General features: G+C 51.2%; 2 protein-coding genes across 10 annotated transcripts in view; one reads left to right on the top strand and one right to left on the bottom strand.

The window, feature by feature from the left end:
- Window positions 1-243: 243 nt before the first annotated feature.
- On the top strand, window positions 244-10,536 carry TADA3 (transcriptional adaptor 3). Of its 9 annotated transcripts, none has more exons than XM_082415768.1 (11): window positions 244-363; window positions 707-764; window positions 1,485-1,709; window positions 3,075-3,325; window positions 3,445-3,550; window positions 4,688-4,792; window positions 5,035-5,176; window positions 5,268-5,371; window positions 6,580-6,689; window positions 7,517-7,702; window positions 9,969-10,536. In XM_082415768.1, the coding sequence occupies exons 3-11, from the start codon at window positions 1,503-1,505 to the stop codon at window positions 10,159-10,161; spliced, it is 1,404 nt and encodes a 467-aa protein (XP_082271894.1). In that variant the 5' UTR covers window positions 244-363; window positions 707-764; window positions 1,485-1,502; the 3' UTR covers window positions 10,162-10,536. The 9 variants fall into 9 exon arrangements, with proteins under 9 accessions (XP_082271894.1, XP_082271892.1, XP_082271893.1 ...); XM_082415766.1 differs by having other exon boundaries at window positions 1,477-1,709; XM_082415767.1 differs by having other exon boundaries at window positions 244-447.
- Window positions 5,396-12,090, bottom strand: part of OGG1 (8-oxoguanine DNA glycosylase) — a gene marked incomplete at its 5' end in the record, with an annotated part of 41,425 nt that continues 34,730 nt past the window's right edge. The window contains one exon of the transcript XR_014251421.1: window positions 5,396-6,226. The remainder of the gene's footprint in view (window positions 6,227-12,090) is intronic.

Genomic DNA, 12,090 nt, shown 5'->3' with positions numbered 1-12,090 from the left:
AACATTTGGCCCCTCGGAAGTTTTCCCCCTAGGACTGTCTTGGTAGTTTTAGGCTCCTGAAGTGTAGAGTCACTACTCAAGCTTCTCCCGTTACCCGTGGAGCTCTTGCTTGCGACTCTGGCCGTCTTGTCGTCTTTGCCGCCTTCTTCCCTCATAGTCATGCAATGGTGCAGCCCGGCCTCAGGTTGGGCACCATATTAGGACAAGGCGAGGCGGAGGAGCCCTTCGATCCTTCCGGTTCTGCGCCCCCATCCTTTCTCCGGGCCCCTCCTACCTGCAGCCTTTGGGGCTCGACGGGACTAACTGCCCGGCAGAGAACTCGGCCGCCGAGCCCCGCCCCCCGGCGCCGGGCTGTTCCCTAGGGTCCGTGCGAGGCATACCCTCTCCACCCCACCTGCAGCGGGCTCGCTTGCTGCCCGCAAACCTCCGTCCTCCGAAAGACACAGGGTCTGGCCCTCGCGTCTTCCCGCCCCCGCGTCAACTGCAGGGGCCCCGCACATAGCCAGTTCCGGGGCGGTTGCTCGCACCGACCGGAACTCCCCGCCCCCTCCCGTGGCCGCGGGGCCGTGGGAGGCAGCAAGGAGGAGGTAGAGGGGGCGGAGGCCGCGGTAGGGTGTTCTTAGGGGACTGGGACCATAAAGGCGGGACATTGGGGCGATCCATGGGTGGGGCCATCCATTAACCAGCCCCCCTTTTTCTGTGCCAGGCACTGAACTGAGCTCTTGACGGGCATCATCTCTTAATCCTCAGAACATCCCAGGGAGGTAGGTACTATTGTTACCCCATTTTACAGATTCAGACTTCTTATGGGGAAACAGACTCAGGCTTCTTTTGCCCCCTTTTACGGATGGTAAAACCGAGACTCAGGAGAGTTAATCAACATGTTCAGGGCTAAATAAATAGAGAATGGTCAAGCCTGGGCTTGAATCCAGATATATCTGGCTTACCAGCCCACATACTTTACTCTCCGGGGCAAAGAGAAGGGGCAGAGGTGGGGAAGGGTGAGACAAGGAGAGGCTGGGAGGCACAAAGAACATTAAGATAATAAGTATGGGATGCTTGGAACTCTGGGGCTTTGCAGAACTCAGGAAGAGTGGAACTGAAGGGAAGAGCGTCAGGAAGACAAGCGTAGTATATCATGGCGGTTAGGGGCACAGGCTCAAAACTGTCTGGATTCAAATTGCATATTGGTAAGCTTGGACATGAACCCACCCTTACAGAGTCTCAGTTTCCTCATCTGTAAAATGGAGATGAGCATGGTCCCTGCTCATGGGGTTGGGTGAGGAATTCAATGAGAAGTCAGTAATGTGTCTGCACCTCACTTGGCACACAGTAGGTGCTCTACGAATAGGAGCTGTGCCATCAACCTTGTCAGTAGGTTACTGAAGCCTGACTTTCTCCTGGATGGAAGGAGCCCTTGGGCTTTTCTTGTGCCACTTCCCCCCACCGCCCCATCAGTGGTCCTTTCCTCTCCAGCTCCACAGGGTCCCCTATCCTGGGCCATGAGTGAGCTGAAGGACTGCCCCTTGCAGTTCCACGACTTCAAGTCTGTGGACCACCTGAAGGTCTGTCCCCGCTACACAGCAGTGTTGGCCCGCTCTGAGGATGATGGCATCGGTATCGAGGAGCTGGACACTCTGCAGCTGGAGCTTGAGACCCTGCTTTCTTCTGCCAGCCGACGCTTGCGGGTGCTTGAGGCCGAAACCCAGGTGATACCCCACAGAGGGTACATCACCAGGGATGGACTGTGGCAAGTTATGGGTTAGCCTCATCTGCTGAGGCTTGGGTTACAGGAGCTTAGTGGGGAAGAGAGAGGCCCAAACTGGGCTTGCGTGACATGGAAAGTATGCAAGAATGTGCATGATCCTCATACACTGCGAGATTTCTAACTCACTAAGCAACTAGTGACCCTTACTCCCCACAATGTTCTGGGCCCTGTGCTAGTCACTAGAGAGAGGTAATTAGGACAATTCTGGCCTTTGGGGAGTTTGCCAACTAAAGGGAAGGGGAGGTCAGACAACTACCAGGAGAAGTGCTGTTGTGGTTAGGAGTACTGGGGGAACTGGAATGGGGAGGCCTGGATTTGAATCCTGACCTAAGCGCTTGCTAGCGTTGCTATTGCCAATGCTAAATTCCAACGCTTGCAAAAGTTACCTCCTGCCTCTGAGGATCAGTTCTCCATCTGCCAAGTGGGCTAGATAATAGGACCTACCTCAGAGCTTTTGTGAGAATTAAAGACTTTTTGCAAAGGTTCAGCCCAACGTCTCATACTAAATAAGCATGGCAAACATTATTTACTGGTATGACTCTCATTATTTTTATTTATGGCATAAATATTCTCTGAGCCCTGGGTGCCAGGTGCTATGCCAGATCCTGGGGACCAGAGATGGTTAAGATGAACTTCCTGGTCTCCAATAGCTTATAATCTTCTTGAAGAGACAAGGTACTCTGTTTATTCTAGTTATGACCAAACAACACGATTGGGCCTACAGTGGAGGTACGAAGTACCAGATGCTCATAGAGAGAGAAGATGCCATTTTAACTGGACTTCAGAAGATGAATAAAATTAACTTGTGGTCCCTGGGAATCCACTGAAGCTTTTTGAGCGGGGCTGTGGCACAATCAGTTGTATTTTAGCATCTAAGAAGCTGGATAACTGATTCAGAAAAGGCTTCCCAGTTGTGGTGACATTTGAAGTAAAGGTTTGCTGGGAGGCATGCTTGCTTCCACCAGAAAGTTACCATCAGCGTATTTTCCTAGAGCTAATGTGCACTGAGACGTGATCTACTTGTTTGAACTGCCTCACGCTGTGTGACCAGCTTGGGTGCTGCAGAGGTGAATCAACACAGACAAACAAGTGAATGGAATGATGAGAAATACATGAATAAAATCCTGTGAGATGGGCACAGAAAAGGAGCTGAGTTTTGCAGGATGAGTAGGCGTTTACTAGATAAAAAGGGGAGGGGGAGAGACTTGGAGCCTTCTTGAGTTCTAGATCCTTATTTTTCACCGGGAGACAGAGTTGTCCTGTGTCTTCCCTTCTCCCCCTCAGTGACAGTCTCTGTGAATTTCAGATCCTCACCGACTGGCAGGATAAGAAAGGTGACCGACGATTCCTGAAGCTGGGTCGAGACCATGAGCTTGGTGCTCCCCCCAAACATGGGAAGCCCAAGAAGCAGAAACTGGAAGGGAAGGCGGGACATGGGCCGGGCCCTGGCCCTGGGCGACCCAAATCCAAAAACCTTCAGCCCAAGATCCAGGAATATGAATTCACTGATGACCCAATCGACGTGCCACGTATCCCCAAGAATGACGCCCCCAACAGGTTCTGGGCCAGGGGACATAAATGGGCCTTGGGATTCGGGTATTGGAGGCTGTGGAAGGCCCCGGGGCTTAGGCTGGTGGGGCAGGGGGCACCCCCTCAGGCTCTGCTTCTCTCTGCAGATTCTGGGCTTCGGTGGAGCCCTACTGTGCCGATATCACCAGTGAGGAGGTGCGCACGCTAGAGGAGCTACTGAAACCCCCAGAAGATGAGGCTGAACATTACAAGGTAGAGACCCCAGGCCTAGATAGACGTGATGGAGAACAAGAAGGCTCAGAGGTGCCTCAGAATCAAAGATTGCAGTGCTGTACATCATCTTCCTGCCCTGCCCTGCCTAGCCTCCCGTCTGTTCCATTAACCCACCCAGACACCCAAGTTCTAACTCTCAGCTTCCTCCCTTCTACCCCATCCAAATGGTCACCACGTCCTAAGGCATCTTCTTCAGTGAGATCCTCCCTTTTTCTCTCATCGCCTTCCGCTCTGCTTTGGCTCAAGCCTTCATCAGCTTTTACCTTGACAGCCTCTTAACACTTTGTTCCCTCTAGAGCAGGGGTCCCCAACCCCGGGGCCGTGGACTGGTAGCGGGCCGCCGCCAGTTAGGAACCGGGCCGCACAGCAGGAGGTGAGCGGTGGGCGAGCGAAGCTTCATCTGCCGCTCCCCCGTTGCTAATGTTACCGCCTGAGCCACCCCCCGGCCCCCCACCCCGGTCCATGGAAAAACTGTCGTCCACGAAACCGGTCCTGGTGCCAAAAAGCTTGGGGACCGCTGCTCTAGGGGGATTCTCTTTTTTTTAATATATTTTTTTTATGATGAAAATAAAAAAGTTTCCATTAAAGAAAATGTAGAAAATACAGAAAAGTGCTGGTGGGGAATTCTCCCATAGGTCAGCTGTCATGATCGGATGTGCTCATGACATGGCCTCCCCTGGCTCCCGTTACCTACAGAATCGAGTCCAAGCGTCTCAGCCCTTGGTGGCACAGCCCCAGTGCCCCTCTCCAGTTTCCTTGGCCACACTCCCTCTCCACTGCTGTATTTACCAGCCCTCCCAAGCACCTTGCCCTCACTCCAGGCCTACACAGGGTCCTTGCTGGTCTCTGGGCCTCTGCACATGCCCTTCTCCCCTTGGCAAACTAACACCCTTCGAGCCCCTGATCGCATGTTACCGCCACCAAAATGGCTTTGCAGATTCCCCAGCAGAAGGTTGGTCTGTTTTGTGTGCTGCCACAGCACCTTGACCTACCTCTGTCACTTCACTTGTCTGAATTTTTAAAAACTTTATCTGAAAAGGTAATCCATACAGGCAGTAACAAGTTCAGGCAATGCAAAAGATATTTTCCTCTCACTTCTGATCCTAGGATCTATAGTTCTCTCTAGAGATATCAGCTGTCAACGGAAAAGGTCCATGTACACGCACCATTCTGCACCTTACATCTTGGAAATTGTTCTGTATTGCCGTCTGTTTCAGTTCCGTACGTACCTGGCTTCCTTACTAGACTGTGAGTGTAGAGATTTTATCTCCTTTATCTCTTCTCACCTGTACCAGGCTCAGGCCTTGGCCCTGGGCTAGGTACTTGGGAAGACAGGTAAATGAAGCAACGAGGGATGAACGAAGAGCCTGTTGGCAGTCCCAAGTGCGCAGAGAGCCCCTGACACCCCAGGCACAGCTGGCCTGTATTTACTGCTTTGGGACCGGATGGGGTGTCTCCCACAGATCCCGCCCCTGGGGAAGCACTACTCCCAGCGCTGGGCACAGGAGGACCTGCTGGAGGAGCAGAAGGACGGGGCCCGGGCAGCAGCCGTGGCTGACAAGAAGAAAGGCCTCATGGGGCCACTGACTGAACTGGACACGAAAGGTAGGCCCCTCACCTCCCTGCCCACCCCAGGCCAGGACTTGAGTTCCTAGTACTTCAGCACACTTGTCCACCCCTTCTCTGCCCGATTCAGATGTGGATGCCCTGCTGAAGAAGTCTGAGGCCCAGCACGAGCAGCCGGAAGACGGGTGCCCCTTTGGTGCCCTGACGCAGCGACTCCTGCAGGCCTTGGTGGAGGTGAGCAGCCCAACCCAAAACAAGAACTGTGTTCACTCTGTTTCAGTGTTTAATTTTCATTGTTTATTGCAGTGCATTATACATTTAGAAAGGTACGTAGATCGTAAACGTACAGCTTGATCAGCTTTCACAAATGAGCACACTTGTACAGGTACCCCCAGGACCACAAAAGAAGACATCATCAGTATTCTCGAAGACTCTCTCACGCCCCTCCCTGTTTTTAACCTCCCCCCAAGGTAGCCACTACTCCACAGTTACTTTTGCTGAGCGTTGGCTAAAGGCCCCGTGCAAGGGGGCTTTCTACACATCCTCTTGTTAGAGGCAAAGACAGTGGTTAACCCCACGTTACACCCAACAAGGTCGAGGCTCAGAAAAGGGAACTGTTTGCTTGAGGTCACACAGCTAATACATAGAAGCAGGATTCAAACCCCAGGTTCAGGGTCCCTTTCTTTATGCCTGCTGGCTGCCCTTAGGCATATCTCTTCACCTCTTGAGCCTCAGTTTCCTGGCTGTCTCAAACACGATAGCGTCTTTCTCTCCCACGTCTTTCTGGGCACACGTTGCAGGTTGGCTGAGGTGGGGGTAGGGGGACATCTCCGTTCCACACCATCAGACGGGGACCCCACGTATGCTGGCTTTGCTGTCTTAAACATGCACTCTGCACAAGGTCACTCCAAGTGTGATTGCCACTCCAAGCCCACAGAAAAAGAGCAAGGAGTGTGTGAAGGCCGTGGCCAGCTGTGGCTCTTATCTCTTCTAATCACTTTCCACTGGAGAGAGTTCATCAGATGACCACCCCTGACTGCAAGGGACGCTGGGAAGTGTGGTGTATCTGGGCAGCCATAAGCCCAGCTACTGTGGAAGAAAGGCGAGAATGGCTTTTGGACAGCTGGCAGCCTCTGCCGCAGCATGCTTAGTGCAGCGCCTGGTGCATTGCAAATGGTTAACATACCTTAGCTCTTATTACCATTGTTGAGTGTTACCGTCACTCTTCTGTGCTCCCTTCTTTTGGTATCAGTACAAAAAAATTTTTAAAATGATCAAAGTTTTTTAGAGTCGGTTTGGGAAGACTTGCCACAGGGGGTGGGATAAGAAAAAGAAAAAGATACTTCTGGTATGTGAAGACTGTCCGTGTAGGTCAGAGGGGGGGCAGGAAAATGGTAATACTACAGCTCTTTCTCCCTCCATCCATTTCTGTGCTCTTCTAGGAAAATATTATTTCCCCCATGGAGGACTCTCCTATTCCGGACATGTCTGGAAAAGAATCGGGGGCTGACGGGGCAAGCACCTCTCCCCGCAATCAGAACAAACCCTTCAGGTGAGTGACATCCTGTCCACACCTCACAGTCTGGCCTCTGCTTCTGTTGACTTTTGTCCATCCCAGCATGGCTGGTCTTCATTAATAGAGAGACTGAGGACATTTTGATAAAGACCAGCAGAAGTCAGATGTGCGTGCTAGGCCAGGATTTCCACATGCACAGGCTTAGTACAGGGTTTTCGTCATGGCCCTGTTCTTACTATAAACAACCTAAATGTCCACCTGGAGGAGACTGGTTGGCTAAATTGTCATGACTCCATATGATGAAATAACTTGCAACTATTAATCGTATTAGAGAAATATAGTTAACTGACACGCAAAGATGTAAACAATAGAGTGATAAGTGGAAACTGTCAGTTGCAGCACAATACAGACAATATGATCCTATTTTTACTTAAGATATATTTAAATGTTGGTACGTGGGGGGGAAAGCTAAAATAATACATTAAAAAAGTGGGAATAATATGTAACAAAATCTGGAATACGTATAGTATTTATATAAGAACATAAAATACATATTTTTATGTATATAATGTAACATATGGTAAGAAGATGGTAATATATATAATAGTAACAGATAACAAAATAGGGATTCTCTTTGGGTCGTTAGCATTGTAGGTTTTTCTGTATTTTATATTACATAGCATATCGATATCTCTTGCTTATGTTTACAACAAGACCAGAGGTGTCTCTCTCTGTATTTTTATGTGTAGATAGATAGAGAGGCGGTGCCCAAAGAGAAAGGAAGGTGTTCACTAACCTTGGGCACCTCAGAGCGGTCCCCCCTTCAGGCTGGCCCTTGAGCTGAGCACTGCCTTTCCCTGCAGTGTGCCGCATACCAAGTCCCTGGAGAGCCGCATCAAGGAGGAGCTGATCGCCCAGGGCCTGCTGGAATCTGAGGACCGCCCTGCAGAGGACTCGGAGGACGAAGTTCTGGCGGAGCTGCGCAAACGGCAGGCCGAGCTGAAAGCGCTCAGTGCCCACAACCGCACCAAGAAGCACGACCTGCTGCGGTGAGTGTGGACAGGATGCCCGGGCCAGGGGGTGGCCAGTGAGGCCTTGGCCATGCTGGTGACCTTCCGGGAGCTTTACGACAGGCTTTCCAAACCCGGCAGGGCCTCTAAATCACCCGGAGGGCTTTGAAAAAATGTCAGTGCCGGGCACCACCCCACTAGTTTTGTCTCAAACAGATTCTCATTCCACAGACTAGAGCTCAGGCATCTGTGACTTGCTTATTCACTTCTAATTGTGGTAAAAACAAATAACACAAAATTTACCCTCTAAACCATTTTCAAGTGTACGGTTCAGTGGTGGTAACTATATTCGCATTGTTGCGTGGTTTATTTTTTAAGTCTTTCCATGCCTATTTTCTTTTTCCTCCCGAGGTTTATTGTGAAAAATTTCACACACACAGAAAATCTGACGGAGTAGTACAGTAAACACCAGTATACTCTCCACCTCAGTTTATCAACTGTTAACATTTTCTTGAGCATCTGTGATTACTACCAGCCCCTCACCAGGAACTGACCAATGTTTTAGTGCGATGTCATTCATTTTCTATTCATTCCCATCCATCTTGCCCTGCACTGGTCACAACAAGGGTGCAGGTGGTATCTGTAAGGAGATCACGGTAGTGGCTACCCTTTTATTGAGGAGATAGAGAAGCAGCCAAACTAAGTCCCCTTGCTCCTCGTAGGCAGGTGCTGTGTCTCCGCCTCACAGAGCCCCAACAGAGCAGGGCACGCTCGTTCATTTGGCCACCTCTGCCTGTCTCTTAGACGTTGTGCTGGGTTAGGAAGAGAGGCAGGGTGAAGGGCTTGCAGTCACCACGCGAGTGGTTGGTAAAGATGTTTATCATTAGAAGGAGAAGAAGTTGCTGGCAGGCTGCTAGGGTATTTAAGGATGAGGGTATACTGAGTGCCTACCATGTGCCAGGGGCTTTATGTACACCTTCTTACTTAATCTCTGCTATAGCCCAGGGAGTAGATGGTAGTTTTCCCTGTTTACCAAATGAGGAAATAAAGGCCCAGTGAAATGAGTGCTCTGCTGAAGGTCACACAGCCAATAAACAGCTAAGCTGTGACTAGAGCCCAAGGCTGAATCCAGAGCCTCTTTCTAGTTCCCTTTCAAGGGCAAGAAGAGGAAAATACAGATGAAAGAGTACTGAGGTAGGGAGGGGGAGGGGAGAGAGAGAGAGAGAAGTGGGGATGTGCAGCTACAGAAGTAATGGGCAGTGAAGGAACTAGCTTGGTTATCAGGAGGCCAGCGTGCAGCCCTCAGCCCTGCATGGGCTGCAGGGCCTTAAGCAAGGCATCTCCTGCCCTGAGCAGCAGCTTCCCCTTCTGAAAAATTAACAGGTTGGACTAGATAGATCTCTAAGTGACCTTCCAGCTCCACCATGAATTGAATTCATAGGTCAGGTTCCATTCGGAGGGGTCAGTTTGGTATCTCACTCACCTCCTGTAGACCTCAGGCTGTCTGGACCCTTAGGTTGCTCTGGAATTTGGATGCTGAAGTAAGCAGGTCTTCTGCTGGCACCAGAACACCTTTTTTTTTTTTTCTTTTTTTAAATTTATTTATTTCATCTATTAATTTTTGGCTGCATTGGGTCTTTGTTGTGGTGCACGGGCTTTCTCTAGTTGCAGAGAGCTGCGGCTACTCTTCATTGCCGTGCACAGGCTTCTCATTGCGGTGGCTTCTCTTGTTGCAGAGCACGGGCTCTAGAGCGCAAGCTCAGTAGTTGTGGCACACAGGCTCAGTAGTTTTGGCTCACGGGCTCTAGAGCGCAGGCTCAGTAGTTGTGGCGCACGGGCTTAGTTGCTCCGCGGCATGTGGGATCTTCCCGGACCAGGGCTCGAACCTGTGTCCCCTGCATTGGCAGGCGGATTCTTAACCACTGCGCCACCAGGGAAGCCCCCAGAACACCTTTTAAAGAAGATTGTTTGGAACAAGCCTGCCTTGATTCAGGTCTCCTCCTCACTAGTTGTGGGATCTTGGGGCATTTCTTATCCTCCTTGAGCCTCAGTTTCCTCACTGGTAACATAGGAATAATAGTACCTACCTCACAAGGTTGTTAGGAGGATTAACTGAGCTGATATTTTTGAAGAGGTAGTACCTGGCACAGGGCACCATGTAAGTGTGGCTCAATTACTTTGCTTTTTGGTATGAAACGGTCCACAGGAGTGGCAGCCCTGGGTATTGGGGTGGGCTCAGTCTGGAAGAGGGAGGAGCCCTACTCTGGTGGGCTTCCCATGGCACCTGGCCGGCTGGTCCCCACAGGCTGGCAAAGGAGGAGGTGAGTCGGCAAGAGCTGAGGCAGCGGGTCCGCATGGCAGACAATGAGGTCATGGACGCCTTCCGCAAGATCATGGCTGCCCGGCAGAAGAAGCGGACCCCCACCAAGAAGGAGAAGGACCAGGCCTGGAAGACTCTGAAGGAGCGTGAGAGCATCCTAAAGCTGCTGGACGGGTAGCTCTCACCCCTGCCTCAGGCTGCCTCCCCCTGGCTTGGGAGGGGGAGGCCCACTTCCTTCTTTGGGCTGCCAGAAGCCTCAGCCTGTGGCTGCCTGTCTAACGGCGACAGTCTCTAGAAGCTGTGACCCTTTCCTGAGGTCTTTTGGCCCAGCTCTGTACAGCCAGGACATGAGAGGCCCTGCTGGGCTGGCCTGGGGCCCAGTCTCTGCTTGGTCCCCCAAGATGGGGGGGACTTCATTTCTGGGTTGTCCTCGTTCCCCTCTTCACCATCTCCCACTCCCCTACCCCTTTCACCCTCAAGGACTTCTCCCTTGTGGTTTTGTAAAGTACAAACTTAAGAATAAAGTGACTGATGTGGGTTTTTTTTAAAAGCATCCAGAATCTTTGAATGTCTGTTACTGTGGGGTAGAAAGGAACTTGTGTGGGTGGCATAGTTTAGGAGGGCATGCTTGAGGGCTCTCAGCCTGCGGCCACTCGCCTTGGTCATTCATTCAGGGAGAACTTTCTGAAGATACTTGTGGCCGCAGGTAACAGAACATCCCAGCTCAAGGTGGTTTAACAACAAGGAAATGTGTTAGCTAGGGGTTTGGTGGTCCTGGGGCAGGGTGGCATCCAGGGTTGGCCAATCCAGCAACTCAACAAGGCCATCAAGGGTCCAGGTGTCTCCACACTCCCACGGTGTCAGCTTTTGCCTAAAGTAGGGTCCCTTCCAGCTGTGCAGTGGCAGCCAGTAGCAGCTGATGGAGGCCAAATGCTTCCTCATTTCTGTCCAGCACGAGAGAGGGCAGGAAGGCGCCAGCTGGCTTCCATGCCCACCCAAAAGAGCAAGAAGCCTTTCCCAGACACCCTTATGTTTCACCAGCCCAAACTAGGTCCTACATGCCCATTCTTGAAGCAGTCACTGGCAAGGGATGACTCTAATGGGTTTAAACTACTCTCCATGAAAATGGAGTCAGCTTCCCCACTAAGCCTAAGGCGGTGGGGAGACGAGGTGGGACACAACAAAGATCTGAAGAGGAAGGGGAAATGGATGCTGGATAGGCCACCAAGAGCGTCCCTTCCACAGCCCCGGTTAGGAAGCTAGGCCTGGGGTCACAGATGAATAAAGACACTCTTGTCCCTGCCTCCATTTGTTCCCAAACTATGGTGTCAAGAGAGTCGGAGAAGAATTTGCAATTTACTGTGGGAAGGCTGAGGTCCACGTGGAGGAGGGGAGGGGAAGGTTCCCTGACGAAGTGACCTATGAACTGAGCTGTAAAGAAGGATGGCCAGGACGGCCAACATTCTTGTATGCCCAGCACCTCTCCTATTGGAGAACTGTCCCTTCCCCGTTCCATGTAGCTCTGTGGGGCTGTCAAACTCGTGGACACACGACCCTAGCTTGGCCAATCTCAGTCCACCATCCCTCTAGCCACAATGATTGATCCAAAGAGTGGGCATGTGACCCAAGCTGGGCCATCAGAGGCCTTCCATAAGATTGCTCTATGGATGCGGAAAGAAAGGAGGATTTCTCTTCTTTTATATGAAAAACCATAAAATATAAGCTTGAACCACCCAGTAACCCATTTTCCTGCCACATGGAAGAGTCTGCCTGAGAATAAAGCCAATACAGAGAAGCAGAGCCAGGAGATGGAGAAGACAGAGCACTCATGATGTAGCTGGAGCCCTGGATCCTCCATTGGAATTCAGTTATATCCACCCACAAACGCTTCTTTTGGCTTAAGCTAGTTTACTTTGCAGCTGTCATTTGTCAACTGAAGAAGACCTAATAAAAGCGGATTTTGGCAAAAAGAAGGGTGGAGTAGGGTCCTGCGAGAAAGGACAGCGTGAGGATCTGCCTCCTGCTACGTGGCAGGGGGGGAGGCGTGGGGGTCGGGTGGCGCGGCTGCAGATTATCGGTGACCCACTGACCCTAGCTTGTGTACAGC

This window comes from Balaenoptera physalus (genome assembly GCF_965194825.1).
Source record: "Balaenoptera physalus genome assembly, chromosome: 11".
Classification (NCBI taxonomy): Eukaryota; Metazoa; Chordata; class Mammalia; order Artiodactyla; family Balaenopteridae; genus Balaenoptera; species Balaenoptera physalus.
Note: the sequence above shows the minus strand (reverse complement) of the source record. Positions and strands in the feature narration are given on the sequence as shown.